The sequence below is a fragment of the Lolium rigidum genome, chromosome 6 (assembly GCF_022539505.1).
Source record: "Lolium rigidum isolate FL_2022 chromosome 6, APGP_CSIRO_Lrig_0.1, whole genome shotgun sequence".
Lineage (NCBI taxonomy): Eukaryota > Viridiplantae > Streptophyta > Magnoliopsida > Poales > Poaceae > Lolium > Lolium rigidum.
In genome coordinates, this window is record NC_061513.1 from 80,157,533 (window position 1) to 80,173,487 (window position 15,955).

Here is a 15,955-nt window from a genome sequence, read left to right on the forward strand (position 1 = left end):
ATTTCAATCCAAGGTGGGGTCGAGGGATGCGCCTATACAAAATAAAATTAGATTAAGTTTAAATTAAGTAAATACAATAATGCGGGCCAATCTAAATAAATAATTCTGGTTAAAACCATGTGGCCAACATAATTATAATTTGCAAATAGTACATCAAATAATTTGACATAAATTAGCATTTTAAGAAGCTCAAAGAGGGCATATCATAACCTTAAATTCCAATATGCTAAAATCAACACCAATAAAGTTATCACAGAAACTTGGTCCTCCTATGTACATCTTAGAGTTGATACCCCACATTCCTAGAAATATGACTGCGGTTCATGGAAATTAAAAGGCTATCAAAGCTAACAGAAACATCTTTTCAACTGATCATTTTCGTGTGTCTTTTGCTATAAATACGACCCCTCTGTGTCACAACAGATGTCGTTTTTGGGATCCACATTGTTCAACATTTTAAGATCTGGCCATCAATATCGCGAAAAATGGCATCATCTACGGTCTAGCTAGATCTATCAGAAATATACTTCATAATATATACTTCTATTTTGATTAAAGGGTACATAATTTTATGGAACTGATGCTCAATGTGTAGCCTTGGAGACCATATCATTGTCCAAAGGGAAAATTGGCTAGGGGACACCGTTATTTTCAGTCCTTTGCCGAAACACATCACTAAAACGTGTCTTTGCTGAGTACCATTACAATTATACAGTACATTTGCCAAAACACACCATATAACCCAAAACGAAAAGTTTAACATAGTATTGGTATATTTTTCAAACACACCATACATCTCCTATGTCCAGTTTAGAACTTTTTTTCCCTCTTCAATTTGTCCATTGTTGAATGCTAAACTTGTGTCCCATTATCACCAACTTCAGCATACACACACAGACGGACATTTATTCTAGTAGCTGAACTAGTGACCATCCTATGCAAATTAATAGGGACATCTAATTGGGAAGGGAATGGGGGCTGAAAAACCCGTGAGGAACCAAGGACAAGCCGACGTCTGTGGCCGCTCGCAGGGCTTGGTCAAGCGCGAGGGTACGGTTGTTGCAACCGAGAACGCCTGGTACCGGACTTCTCACAGGGCAGCGCTGCACCTTGCCACACTGGTGAGCATTGGGGCCTGGCTGGCGATGCTTGACTGGGACGGCGCAAAGACGGAAGGGCGGATGAGGGACGCGGCCTTGCCGACAGAGATAGCCGGTGTTGGGGACGGCGACCAGTGAGATGGAGTACGGCAACCGCTAGGGTTCGTCGTCTCCTTTGTCGCTAGGAGAAGAAAACGGTTGCCAAAGATAAAATCTGGGCATATTTTTCAAAGGGCAAGATGACAATTTTGTGGTAGAAGTCAAACTTTTCCATTTTGGGCAATACAATGTGTTTTGGCAAATATACCACAAAATTATAATGGTACGGAGCAAAGACGCATTTTAGTGGTGTGTTTTGGCAAAGGACTGAAAATAACGGTGTCCCCTAGCCAATTTTCCCTTGTCCAAAACAACACTTAATGAGACATAAAGGGAGTACTGATAACACATGCTAGCGAATAGATTGTTAACCACCCACTTCCTCCATAAATATTTCACTATGAATCATTCATGATCTTTGTTGGTGTTTTTCTGCTTCAATTCTTTCCACCCTTGCCTCACTTGTACATAACTTTTTGCTATATGTGCTACTTAAAAGAAGTCTATTCAAACATACTTACCGTAAACATATAAGATGACAACCTAGGACTCGTCAATGTTACATACCCATTATACATGATCTTTGTTAAATAAATATTTATGGATTGAAATATCACAACTGTAAATATGAACATAAATTGCATGGGAAATATAATTATTTGAACTTATTCTACTTCTTAGAACAAGAAATAAACAACAAGGAACTCAGCTTGGATAGAATAGATCTGAAAATGAAAACATACATACCCTAAGTTTCTCCACAGATGAAAGCACTTGAGTAAAATTGAAGAAGGTACAAAAGACCCTGCTCGACAACTGTCGATCATTCCCACAACCTTACCGTCCAAGTCAATGACAGGACCTCCTTTATCATACTACAACATGGTAATATTACAAGTTACATTCGAATGAAGCATTAAAAATACATTAGATACAACTCGAGTTGAATATATGTGTACCTCGCGATCTCGATGTGGACCTTGAATATACATATGGTGGTACCTCTCATACCCGGTTGGATTTGAATATTCCACTTTACCGTGATTTATCACTAGATTGACAGATTCATCTCTTCCAAGCTCAAAGATGTCTTGAGCACATTTCACTTTATCGCTAAAAGAGGGTAACTGAATAGATGAATCCATTCTAACTCTGAAGAAAGCAAGATTATAGTGCTTCTGGTGGTAGAGGAAGCAGCCGTTTGCAACGGTGCCACACCGCAAGTGGACAGTAACCTAAAAACAATTTAAGAAAATGGTTACCAATAAAGACCAGCTGCAGACCATATCAATCCTCTGGACAATACTTGTAATGTTTCCAAAAAAAGTTTTTAGACAAGAACAACATAATCCATGTAATTTGCAACTAGCTATGCCACCATAGTAGAGAGTTATTTGAGATAACTTAAGACAAAATAAACCATAGATCGAGTCAACTACAAGTAGAAAGTGCACTTCCCATGCATTAAAAGCTTACCTTAACATCAGAAGCAAACTCATCTTTGCATAACCAAGCATCCAGTGATGGGCGCTTTGTGCGAATCAGATGTGCAGTCGTCACAACGGTACCAGTTCTCTTCTCGCTATCCAAATCAATCCAGAAACCAGAACACCATGCTAGCGGCTCACCATCTGCAATTTCACGCATATATTAGTAAGAGACATAAAGTTTCCACAACAATAACCAAATTAGATGAGATGGGATGTTATTATACCGAATGATGATGAAAGCCCAACAATAAATTGAGCGGCACGAAGCACTATCTTCTTTGCAGATTCACGGATGTGAAGAAGCGTTGGATCATTATCCAGACAATTTGGAGGTGTATCCGGATTAAGCGTTGGAATTTTCATCTGGCGTTCTAGGAGAAGACCAAGACACGCAAAGTAAACACCAGTATGCAAAAAAAGAGGCATTGCAAGGATGATGCTTGTGATGTCTCAGTACAATGGGGTTTTCAGGATATGAAGAACTTAACCTTCAGGCTATGCTTCACATATGTTCGTTGACATGACATGTGATCCTAGTGAGACATGGAGTGGAATATCCCCAAACTCAACTTGGTGGAGTGGCATATCCATTGGTAACGTTTTTCTAGATCCCATGTTTTGTAAATTTTGTAGATATCTAAACTTTAAAGTGATCTGGTACTCTTCTGTTGGTTCTACTAGATGCATGGTATATAACGGGGAAAAGGAACTTCAAAACTTGACGAGAGATCGAGGGGACTTCAATCGCAAACCTATTTTTTCGTAGTAGATCGCTTTCATGTGATTATAGGCGCTGGATATCTCCCTGTCGACTGGTCTACGTATCTGTGTGCCATCAGGATACCGTTCGACTTCCACTGCAGGCATGTACGGCTCGTGAAGGGGAGAGCTGACTGCAGAGGAGCAGGAGTCGTGGTCGTCGTCCTCATCCTCCCTCCTACTTAGATTCCTCTTCTTCGGCTCCCTCTCCGCCCTATCCTGGCTGGTGCTAGCAGTCTTTGTCCTTTTCCCTTTCTTGGACCGCTCCGATGGTGCTCGTGCGGACTGGGAGCCCGGAGATTGCTGCTGCGCGCGCCCTCTCGACCGGGTCGACATCGTGGACATGGTTGCGGACTGCGGTGGTATAGCTCCCTCACCTGTTCCGCTTGCTGCGGCGGGGCACAGCAGGGTTTATCCTGGATTCCAGAAGCGCCGTCGACCGCGTTCTTCCCCTCGAGCAGGTTTTCATGTACGCTGCGGGAAGAGATTAGTACGGAGTAGATTTTTATTTTTGAGACAGAGAAATTAGTACGAGGGGTGAATTGGATTCACTCCCGAGTCGAAGTGGGCCGCATACCTCTACCTCCACCTGGAGTCCTGGACGGCTGGACCGGTACATTCAAGCTTTGGAGCGTTTTTCGTTTTTACTTCATTTTCTTCTTCTATGCACTCTCTTCTTTATTAGTACTGTCATTGCTTATTGCATCTATCCCCTTTTTCAGGATTTGCTCTTATCTTTCATGTGTTTGTTCCAAAAAGTTGGACATGTTTTTCACTTTTTTTTAAACGAAGACAAAAGCTTTGCCTCATCCATTAATTAAGCAGAATGTGTCCAGTTTGTGTAGGAGAAAATCGGGTGAAAACCAACAACAACAGGGCCAAGGCCACACCCACAACCACCCACATTTCACCACAAGGGGCACACCTAGCCACCTTGGCTACCCACAAAAGCTACACAAACGCGAATCTCAAGTTGGTCTATGTCAAACAGACGTGTCTTCAAGAAGAGGCCGATAGCTTCGATTTTGAAGACGAGCCCCGAAGAAGAGATGCGCAAGACCTGCGCCGAATAGAACCTTCACTGAATCGCCCCTCGAAAGTCATCATCGTACACCACCGAAAGACAGTTTCGATTTCACAACAAGAGGAGACCAACACGAAGACATTCGGACACACCAAAATGGAGCCGACTAACACCCCTTGTCGCAACAAAACCTTGATCATCACCATTATCGTTGCCTCACAAGCCTCCACCCAGAACTCCCGCACCTCCGATTGACCTCCTGCCAGCCTAGATGCCTTGTGTGTCCAGCCCACCGGAGTGCGTGAAGGGGATCACCAACTTCAAGACGATGCCCTCAAGAGGGGAAATGCCGATAAAACAATGATCGCCCGATCTCGAAACGTGAAATCTAGGATTTCACCCAAAGATGTGAACCAGAAGACAACAAGGTCGGAGAGCTACACGACCTCTCCCAAGGAGGATGGTGACATCCACGGACGTCGGGCGGTCAGACTTTCGCCTGGAGCAACTGAGCCTAAATATCCCCACACGGCTGGACAACAAGACGAAGTGAAGTGCCGCTGATACATCTCAAACGTATCTACTTTTCCAAGCACTATGCTCAAAGATTTGCTCCGGAATCTCACCATGCTTGGATAAAACTATTGAATATAACGCAATTTTTAGCAAAAGTCTTATTTCTGTCTGTTTTCGCAGGAAATAAAATCGGAGAAAAATACGAGGGGAGTTTTTCACCAAAAGAAGAAACTTGGAGCTTTGGACCAGACAAGAGGGGCCACGAGGCCCAAAAGAGCCTGGGTGGCGCGCCCCTGCCATGGGCACGCCACCAAGGACCTCGTCGTCTCGCCCTCCCTTCACGTGTTGCCTTATATACCCTAAAACCTACCCTTCCAGCACAAAGCGTTTCGCGAAACAGAGCGCTTCAGAGCCCACGATCTTCGTTTCAGGGGTGAGATTGATCCTGCACTCCACCCCGAAGAGAGGGATTTCCAAGGCTTCTTCATCATCACCGCCACCAACATCATCACCAACAACCATGGGCTCACTCTCCATCACCATGAGTGAGTAGTTCTATGTAGGCCTAAGAGGTGGATGGGGTTTGGATGAGATTGATCATGTAATCATCCATATGTATCGAGATTTGAGGTATTTGCCTTGAGGATATATTCATGTATGAGTATTCGTATATCTTTTCTATGTTTAATGCTTGTTACTAGGGCCCGAATGACATGATTTCAGTACCGAACCTATATATGAGGTTTGTATCTATTTGCAAGGTGTATTACTTATTATTATGTTAAACCTGCGAATCCCTAAGGTGACAGATAGGGAAAAACTAAAAAACCATAGGAATATGTGATAGTTCGAGGATATTGTGTGTTCATGAAATTTAATGGTTTATTTCGGCTATTCGAAATGATAGACCTTAATTTCTTGTAGTTCCAAGTTGGCCCGGGTAAAATGGGCAAGCATGATAAAAGATGTTATGCAAATTCTCTTTGTCAGTATGCATAGCTATATTTGGATCACACACCTACACATAACTGAATTAGAGATGGATGCTTTGCTAGTTGGATTACATTATATGATAAATATCATAGAACACCCCACTACCACCTCATGCCTACGCTTTTAGTTACTGAAAGTTATACATTACTACTTTCGGTGAAAACTGGAAATTTGCTGCTATTGTTTACTACTTGTCTTTACTGCTTTAAATCAATGTACTGCTGCAAAATCACCACTTGCTTTGTAAGTTTATTGATATACAGATGTGGTTGAGAGCGACGCCTCAATTTCTAGTCTTATTGGTATTCTTGTGTTCCCCTTGAGTCAAACTATAAATTTGGGTAATACTTCTAATCGAAGATTTCAGCGATCCCTGATACTTGTGGCCATCAGCTGCCAGCCTGCAACCTGCCGAAACACACCTCCTGTGCGGCAACAGCGCCAGCGCCGCATAGGAGCCACCATCGAGATCCTGGGGCAGCTGCCCAGCTCCGCCGAAACCCCACGCCGTAGGGATTTTGGTGCCCTGACCCGACCAGAACACGCACGCATGCCGGAAACCGCACGCCCCGGGCGCCGCCGCCACAACCTGCCTCCCCCACCGGATCCCTTGGCTGCCACTTTGCCTGCGCGAGAGCGCGCTGCATCCCAGAGCATGCGGAACAGGCCCGCGCGCGAGCTCGCAACCATTCTTGATGCCTCTCGAGCCTCCGTCGACACCTCTTGAACCTCCGCCGCACCATCTCCTTGCCGAACTCGCGCCACAGCACCCGCCAACGGGCCACCGCGCCTCCCCATGCGACCCCTAGAACCGCCGCCTCTCAACGTGCATGCGAGATGTAGGGACGCCCCGCCACGCCCTCCGCTTCTGCGGCCAGGAGTGGTCGGGATCTGGGGAGGTTCTATTAGGGTTGGGTGCCCTCCGGAGCCGCCCCGCGCGAGAGCAACCAGGCCTTTTCACCAATTAACATGATATTTCATTGTTGTGTCACTTTTCCTTTTGGTGAGAAAAATAAAAGTCTAGCACAATTAAGTTTGTCATCTTTATAAGTAAGATGAGCATATTGTAATACTTTTCATTGATGTTCAAGCATATTTAAAAACCTTTTCCTGCATACAATCCATCCTCTCGGCGCTCCGAACGAGGCCATCGTAGCCGAAGATGGTTGCAGAGAACTTAGGCATACTTACTAGAGAAAAAAAAAGAATAATAAAAAAGTAACAACAATTTCTCCTGCATACAATCCATCCTCTCGGTGCTCCGAACTAGGCCTTCGTAGCTGAAGATGATTGCGGAGAACTTGGGCATACGTACTAGAGAAAAAAAGAACAATAAACAAGAAAACAATTTCTTCATCCACGAATAAGTGTACTAAGATTTGACTAATTTTATTAAGAAAAAGTAACAACAATTATGACACTTAATATGACTAGATTTGTCTTGACACGCACTTTTATAATATGCAGATTTCATGTCATATATTTTGAAACTCTTTTCTACCGAGTATAAATTTAGTTAGATTCTAAAATTCGACATAGACCAAAAGGTAGGGGTAGAGAAAAAAACCCGCTCCAAAGCTTGAACGTGCCGGTCCAGGCCGCCGGCCACCGTTCACCGCTGGGGAGAATCCACTTCACCCCTCCCGTCCCCGGCGATCCTGAGAGCGCCGACGTTTGCCAACTTTCTGCACGCCCCTATCGAATCACCGGGCCAGTGGGGCCGCTTGCCGGCACACGAGAGGGGGAGGGGCCCGGATCCAGGACCCGCGCTCCGCAGTGGGCAGGAAGCGGAACAGGGGTGGGACTCCGCCGCCGCCATGTTCGGGATGACGACCCGGTCGAGGGGGCGCGAGCAGCAGCAATCTTCGCGCTCCAAATCGGCAAGGACCAAGCTTGATGGGAGCGGCGAGCGATTGCCATCGGAGGGCTGCGGGAAAAGGAAAAAGGCCAAGCTTGATGGGATTAGCCGGCGAGTATCATCGGTGAGGTCCTCCAAGAAAAGGAAAAGTAGGCAGGATTGGTTGGAGAAGAAGGCCAAGAAGAGAAATAGGGGGGAGGATGAGGATGATGGCTCCTGCTCCTCGTCCTCGGCAGTCAGCTCTCCGCTTCGGGAGCCTTACATGCCTGATGGCACTGAAATAAGCAAACCCATCGACAGTGCGATATCCGACAAGTATAGGGATATGCAAGAGGAGTACTACGCGAAAATAGGTTAGCGATTCAAGTCCCTCGATCTTCAGTCATATTTTGAAGTTTCTTTACTCATCATATACCATCTAACCAGCAGAAGATAGTGCTACTGATCATTTTGAAGTCCAAAAATCGAAATTTACAAAAAAACATAGAAATTTCAGGATATGTTCATTCCACCAAGTTTTTTTTCAGGATATGGCTTCATTGACATTGTTTTAGGTTACATTACAATATTTACAAAAAATGATAAAGTAAAAACACTGAAGAACTATGATTCCACCAAGTAGAGTTTGATGGCATGCCACTCCATTCCATGTGTCACCGAGACCACATCTTGACGGGCATATGTGGGGGCATAAGGCATATCCTGGAAAGTCCAATGTAGATTTGTAGTGCAATACCGCAACGCATCATCCTTGCAATGCTGCATTTTTTTTTTTGCATATTGGTGTTTACTTTGTGTGTGTTGGTCTTCTTGTAGCACGCCAGATGAAAATGCCCATGCTTTGTGAGCTTACACCTCCAAATTGCCTGGTTAATGATCCAACACTTCTTCACATCCGTGAATCTTCGAAGAAGATAGTGCTTCGTGCTGCTCAATTTATTGTTGGGCTTTCATCATCATTCGGTATAATAATATCCCATCTCATCTAATTTGGCTATTTTTGTGGAAACTTTATGTTTCTTACTAATATATGCGTGAAATTGCAGATGGTGAGCCGCTAGCATGGTGTTCTGGTTTCTGGATTGATTTGGATAGCGAGAAGAGAACTGGTACCGTTGTGACGACTGCACATCTGATTCGCACAAAGCGCCCATCACCGGATGCTTGGTTATGCAAAGATGAGTATGCTTCTGATGTCAAGGTAATAATCTATTAATAACCTTTGGTTTGTTCTGTCTCAACTCTCAAGTTATCTACTATGGTGGCACGTATCATAGCTAGTTGCAAATTGCATGGATTATGTTGTTATTTTCTAGAAACATTAAAAAAAACATTACAAGTATTGTCGAAAGGATTGTTATGATCAGCAGTTGGTCTTTATTGGTAGCCATTCTCTTACTACCGTTGTTTCAGGTTACTGTCCACTTGCGGGGTGGCGCCGTTGCAAAGGGCCGCCTGCTTTACCACCAGAAGCACTATAATCTTGCTTTCTTCAGGGTTAAAATGCATCAATCTATTCAGTTACCCCATTTTATCGATAAAGTGGAATGTGCTCAAGACATTTTAGAGCTTGGAAGAGATGAATCTGTCAAACTAGTGATACATCATGGTAGAGTGAAATATTCGAATCCAGACGTGTATGAGCGGAATCACCATATGCGCATTGAAGGTCCACGTCGAGACCGTGAGGTACACATACATTCCACTCGAGTTATAGCTACTGTATTTTTAGTGCTTTATTCGAATGGTACTTCTAATAATATTACCAATTCAAATGTCGTAGTATGATAACGGAGGTCCTGTCATTGACTTAGACGGGATGGTTGTGGGAATGATTGATAGTTGTCCAGAAGGGTCTTTTATACCTTCTTCAGTTTTACTGAAGTGCTTTCATCTGTGGAGAAACTTCGGGTATGTTTTGCTTTTCAGTTCTATTCTACTCAAGCTAATTCGTTCTTATTGTTTATTTCTTGTTCTAAAAAGTAGAGTAAGTTCCAAAAATTATATTTGGATTGGTCTGTTTTATCTTTTTTTTCCTTCTCTTTTCCCATCCAATTCATGTTCATATTTGTACAATTCTTATATTGAATCCATAAATATTTATTTAGAAAAAATCATGTATAAGTAAGGCTGGGAACATAACCTTGATGAGTCCTAGGTTGTCATCTTAGTATCTTATATGTTTACAGAGGGCATGTTTGCATAGATTTCTGTTAAGTAACACATATAGCAAAAATCATGTAAAATGAGGCTAGATTAATGAGGGTCTTATTGTTAAAGAACTAGATGATACACCGTGCTTTTCTGCGGAAAATTTTGGATACGCATACATGAGTATTATTATGAAATTGGTGAATGAAAATGTTAATTAGGTATTTCTGGTCACTACAACATCATTTTAAGATTTCAAGAGTGCCCCAACATATTTACTCACCACTCGAAGAACAAAATGTTCATAAGTATAACATCATTAACGATATCAGGTTGAGTAGGCGCGTAGGAGAATGCAAACAATCGTGGGATCGGCTTATGTCTTTTAAAATATGAGTTGTACATGCTATATTGATCCTGTCATTTTGTTTTTCTTTCGAGATTGTACTGTGACTGTTTGGATCGATAGAAAGGAAACAGCAGTAAAAAAGTTTGGTTAGGGTGGGAATCGGCTGGTACCCTTCTTGTCAGCACTAAATCACTCCCTAGCTCAAACACTTAACAGTGGTAGACGACAACAACTTGCTTATTGGTACATGAAGACGGAGAAGACAACAATCATCCACATGATCAGGATTAGAAAAAATAAATTTCAGATGTTATAAGCCTATAAGTAAAGGATCAATATTTCAGATCAATGAGTTATAAGTAAACTGAACTTATCTAGCTACTTACTTCCAAAAGTAAAAAAAAAACAGACAGCTAGATGCGGCAGTTAAGTCTTTTTAAAGGGCATCGCGTAAAAGTTGATTGAAGTGATTTTGTGATCTTGACATGCTAAAGACTGAAGTCTTTAAACTCGGTGAATAGAGGTTCATAAGGAGGCACCAGCGAGATCATTTAGTTTTAAGAACAATGCATTCAATCGTTTCATAGCCGCACATCGTTTCGCATTTCCATGCAACAGATCATCCCAAGACTGAGAGAAAAACCACTTCCACGAAGAGATGAAAGACTATGCCTCTCAGTTCTCAGTTCTGATTATCCGAAGAAACTGAGAGAAAAACCACTTCCACGAAGAGACAAAAGACTATGCCTCTCAGTTCTCAGTTCTGATCTATAATCATATATAATTTAGATGCCAGAAATAGCACTGCACCCTCTTGACCTCATTTTCATCTCATCAAACATATCAGCAGCAAACAAGTAATACCTCCAGATCACAGGCACCGAACATAGTTGTTGCGGTAATGAAAGGCAAATGTGTCAACATGTAATCAATACACCAGACCGGCGATGTCAAGGAGCAGGAGTTGAGTACCTCTTCTTATATACAGATGCCGGCGATTGAGAGAAGAGCGGTTGGCCAGAGAGTATAGCTATGAGGTAATGGAAGCAACATGTAGCTTAACCTGCAAAGGAAAAGGGGATATGCTGAGGCGTGGGTATAAATTAAGAGGAGTGGCTGCATCTCCTCAAGGCGTAAGATAGAGAGACGTGGAGGACATTAAAACACACTGAGGAGGATTAGTAATCCACGCCCATGAAGTTCTTCCGTTACGACTGGGCGGCAATGAGTACGTGGGTACTCTGGGTTTTGTCATTTTCTTGTCGGTTGGGTTGTTGCACAAATAAAATATAAATTAATGTGGACAATTTCCGGTGGAAAATGGTGGCAGTTTTTTTTGCTGAGGTGGAAGAATTGCTTAGGTCCAAACCTTGCATGTCTAGATATAAAAGATTAGATACTGTTCTTCTATATTTAAATTTTCTTTTGTATAGGCGCATCCGTCGACCACACCTTGGATTGAAATTTTTTGCCATCAGCCTTCTAAACCCTGTTCAAGTTGAGGATATATTGATTGAACATAAGATTAATGAGGGTCTTATTGTTAACGAGGTAAATACTGTTTGTTGTTGCTTTCCTGAGTTTGCTTGTTTTCTCATTTGTACTAAGGATTAGTTATTGCAATTCAACCTCAGGTGTCAGCAGGCTCTCCTGCCGAAAGATGTGGAATTCGAGTTGGGGACGTTGTTGAATGTTTCAATGGAAAATGTGTTTCTACAGTTGTGGAGGTTTGGTGCACTAGATGTTTATTATTGTTAGGTTTAGGTAGAATGAATAAATATCATTTTTTTGTGACATTTACATTCTACTCTCACTATTTTAGAATAAATGTATTTCAGACTCTTCATTTTAACTCCAAATTCTTGTCCTTCAATACGTATTCAGTTTAAGTCACTTTTTTTCTTATCTTGCCCTTCGCTGATGCCATCAGTGTCTTTGTCTGGAAAAGAAACTTTACATAGAAGGACAATGATTTTCTTTGAGGGAAATGAGAGTTTAACAGACGAAATAAACATTAGTATTACACTTGTTACAAACAACCGAGGTCATCGACTCTAGGCACACTTGGCAGAAGCATCGACTCCTTGTGTTCTGGCAAAATTGCTTAGTTTCTGTGCAGCTCTGTTGCTCTCTCTTTAAACTTTGCTAGTTCTTCACTCCGAGAAGAACTGCAGCAGATTATGTCTCCTCCTAGCAGTACATCATCATGATCTGTGCACTGTTTTCCTGGGCAATGCTCTGTGAAACAGAAGGAAGCAGACTCGGTCTCAATGACAACCGACCTTACATATAGTTTGGTCAGGTGTCGAAGCTGCACGACTACCGCGACAATCTCTGCTACATCTGGATGCGCACAACTGAATCCTTTGCCCTACTGAGAGCACACACTCCTTGCAATCATCCCCGCACTTCCCTGTCTGTGGCTTCAACAAAGGATCTGTCAGTATTCAGTTTAATCCACCTCGAATCATGTTTTGTCCATAACCCTCGGATCACGGTCTGTTGTTTCATCTGCCACCTTGCCTCCGCATACAGTGGCTGTTTCCCTTTTTGTGTCCCTGCTGTTTACTTCTGACAATCTGGATGGATTCTTTTCAATCAACTCTGCAGAAAGGACTAAGGAGGACACAGGAGAATCAACCTTTATCAGTCATGCATAATGTCATTTCCCAGATCCCATGCTCTCCAAATCATCATTATGATTTTGCATCTAGTTTCTTCAGTGACAACTGCAAGGAGAATAGTAACCATTCCGGTAGCAGTTTTCTGAAGGTTTCCTCTGAAGGCAAATCCCACACTTTTTGTGTAATTCAGATAGAAGGGCCCATGACTTTGTTGCATCAAACCGTGGCATGTTGGGGTCTCTGGACCTTGACCACACATATTAAAGATTGTCCAATTCCAGGGTTCGTGTGCATTTTTATCTCTGGTGCTAGACAGTCAATGGCTATATGTGAGGCAAAGGATTCTGCTTTACCTTCGTGTTCCAGATGGTGCTCCATATCTTCCTGCTGCTGTCCCCTGTTAATCTTTCACTTCCGTTGTTGATGTTTAGAAATTCCTTAAGAGTAAAGCTTGTACACACTTTGCACTGAGAAGCAAGCAATCGTTTCAAAGTTACAACCAATAAAATCTTCTGCATCTCAGGTGGGTAACTTGATTGGTGATCGCTTCCACCTCATGCTCCTGGAACAAGCAGTGCAGAGGAGTGTCCCGTTGCTTGGTTTCGGATTTGTCGGCTGGTGAACCCAACATATCCATATTGAGTGTGCGAAGTCAACACAGTAAACCGACTTTCTCGTGGAATGCAGTGATCAGGAATGATTTGTACCTTCTTCCCATCCCGTTATATTCTTGATTTGGCCTTTCTTCAGAAGCGCTAAGCCGTCACCATTCCCCACCAAGCTGGAGATGCGGCAGTAGCAAACACCATGTCTGTTAGGTTCTCATTTGAATAACATTTCTTTTCAGGAGCCCCTCACTCATGTAGGCCATCATAACAGGTTTGATCATGTTCTATCACGACATTCAATGAACTTTGTGGTGTCCCTCTTCGTCTCCCAACAAAACTTCCTTATCATCATGTAATCATCAGAAAAATCTGCAGACATTTGAAGACACCCCATAACGTAGGCTAGTCTGACTTCTAGAAAAATTTCTTTCCACTGTACAAATAAGTACTTCTCAGATCAATTTCAGTCATTTAGTGAATTTCTCCTTGATCGGCTAGAGTTGGCTACCTTTCATGTGTTCTTCAGAATTGGGAGCCCTAGATATTTCTCCTCGAAATCTGAGTTGGTCTCTGGCCAATTCTGATTGATCTCTATTCTTTAGTTGCGTCACATACTCACATCTGGGCAATCTTCACCATAGGGGACTGAACACTTGCCGATGCTGTGGAGCTGACTTGTGCACTTTTTGTACAAATTCAACGATGCATGTATGTACACTCTTGCTGGCCCAATTCCTTAAATTAGATCAGACTGTCGTCTGTGTGACTTTGTGCTCAAAGAGTGCTAGCAGCTGATTGGGGTTGACATCAGGGTCTTTGGTGTACAGCACCTTGAAGAAATCTGAGACCATCTGTTCCGATGTTTCTGCACTCTCCACCCAAATTCTATCTGCATGTTTCAGTCTCATGATCCTATCTTTGTTGGATGCCAGCTTGCCTTCATATGGAAGTACCTGTTGCTCTGGTCTCCTTCTATCAGCTATTCACCCAGGACCTCTTCCTCTACAATTTTTCTGTGCAGAGGAACGTCACATCCCCTGAAACTTTGTTGATACTATTTGCTGGAAATATTGACATTTCACTCACATTTAGTACTTGTTCCAACTCACACTTAATCTTGTGCTCAACTCTAAAATGGAATATGTTTTGAAATGGAGGGGTCATTGCTTTATGCTATTCTTCTCTTTAATTTTTTGCTATTGTTTATCAGTTAGAAAACATGTTGCTGAGCATACCGGTGAACGAGTGAAGATGGCCTTAATTCTGATCTGGATGTGGAGGTAAGCTTACTTTTATGTACTAATAGTGATTTACTTGATCCGTGACGTCTGTATTTTTATACGAAATCGTGATTAGCACAATGTTATCACTAAGAAATATATCTTGTTGGTTTTACAGATTCAGGTATACTTCCCGCGTAGATATCTTCGAAGAATCAAAATATTGACTGTGAATGTATCTGAAGATGGTGAATTTGTTGCAAGAGGTATACAGGTTTTCTTAGCAAAGTCTTATTTTAAAGATGATCCATATATATTGTTTGTTCCATGTTTTAGGTATATAAATTCTCCATGGCAGAGTTAGTATAATTTAGGCTCCAAAATATAGGAGCATGTATGTACGATAGATATGTATACGCCAAAATGCGTCAGATAATCAAGAAAATAATCCCGCTCTCCCATGCCTCCAAAGCTCAAGCAGGCAACAGCCGACCATCTGCAAGCCAGCCATGCAGGGCGTGCACAGTGCCCATGGCACTCTGTTGTTTTTACCTTTGGGATGAGGACCCACACTGCTCTATCACCTCTTGTGGCACCAGAACACCATTTAGGAAGGAAGCCAAGACCTTCCTTAGTGATGGTGTCACCAATTAGGTCTCATTGCTCTTGGTAAAGCTTTCCGTAAAACCGCAAATGCCTGGGATGACTTGATTTACATGGATACAACATATTCACCTTTGTTTTTGGACTTCGCAGAACAATTGCTTTAACTGAGTTGTATTTATTTGTGTAGCTTCCCGTATGGTCACTTGAACCAGCACTTCACCAAGTGAGCCCAGGCAAGTAACAATTGCCTTTCTTTGCATCTTTATTGTGGTGTGAACTATGTATGGTGTCTTGTGCTGTTTGTATAATATAAGGGAGGGCATCTTTAAATGACAAAAATAGATTTTGTGTCAAATCCCTATACTTTACCTGCGTCTTGCAAATGCCTCCTGATCTTTTGGGAGATAGTGAAGCCATTGCCTAATCTTTTGGGGGACACTAAATTAGTAGTCTTTCTATCTTTGCTTCAGACTTTTCTCACAGCAAATATATTGTGTACTTTTCTCACAGCAATCTATTGTGTGCATTTTCTTTAACAGGCAAGAGGAGGAACTTTGT

At 42.5% G+C, this 15,955-nt stretch overlaps 1 protein-coding gene across 1 annotated transcript; it reads left to right on the forward strand.

Moving 5' to 3' along the window:
* The first annotated feature begins 7,807 nt into the window (after positions 1 to 7,807).
* LOC124662847 lies at positions 7,808 to 15,624 on the forward strand. Its single transcript, XM_047200634.1, has 12 exons — positions 7,808 to 8,192; positions 8,656 to 8,802; positions 8,886 to 9,040; positions 9,253 to 9,528; positions 9,623 to 9,750; positions 11,773 to 11,890; positions 11,974 to 12,066; positions 12,950 to 13,082; positions 14,504 to 14,662; positions 14,782 to 14,851; positions 14,970 to 14,975; positions 15,585 to 15,624. The coding sequence occupies exons 1-12, from the start codon at positions 7,808 to 7,810 to the stop codon at positions 15,622 to 15,624; spliced, it is 1,710 nt and encodes a 569-aa protein (XP_047056590.1).
* The last annotated feature ends 331 nt before the right edge of the window (positions 15,625 to 15,955 follow it).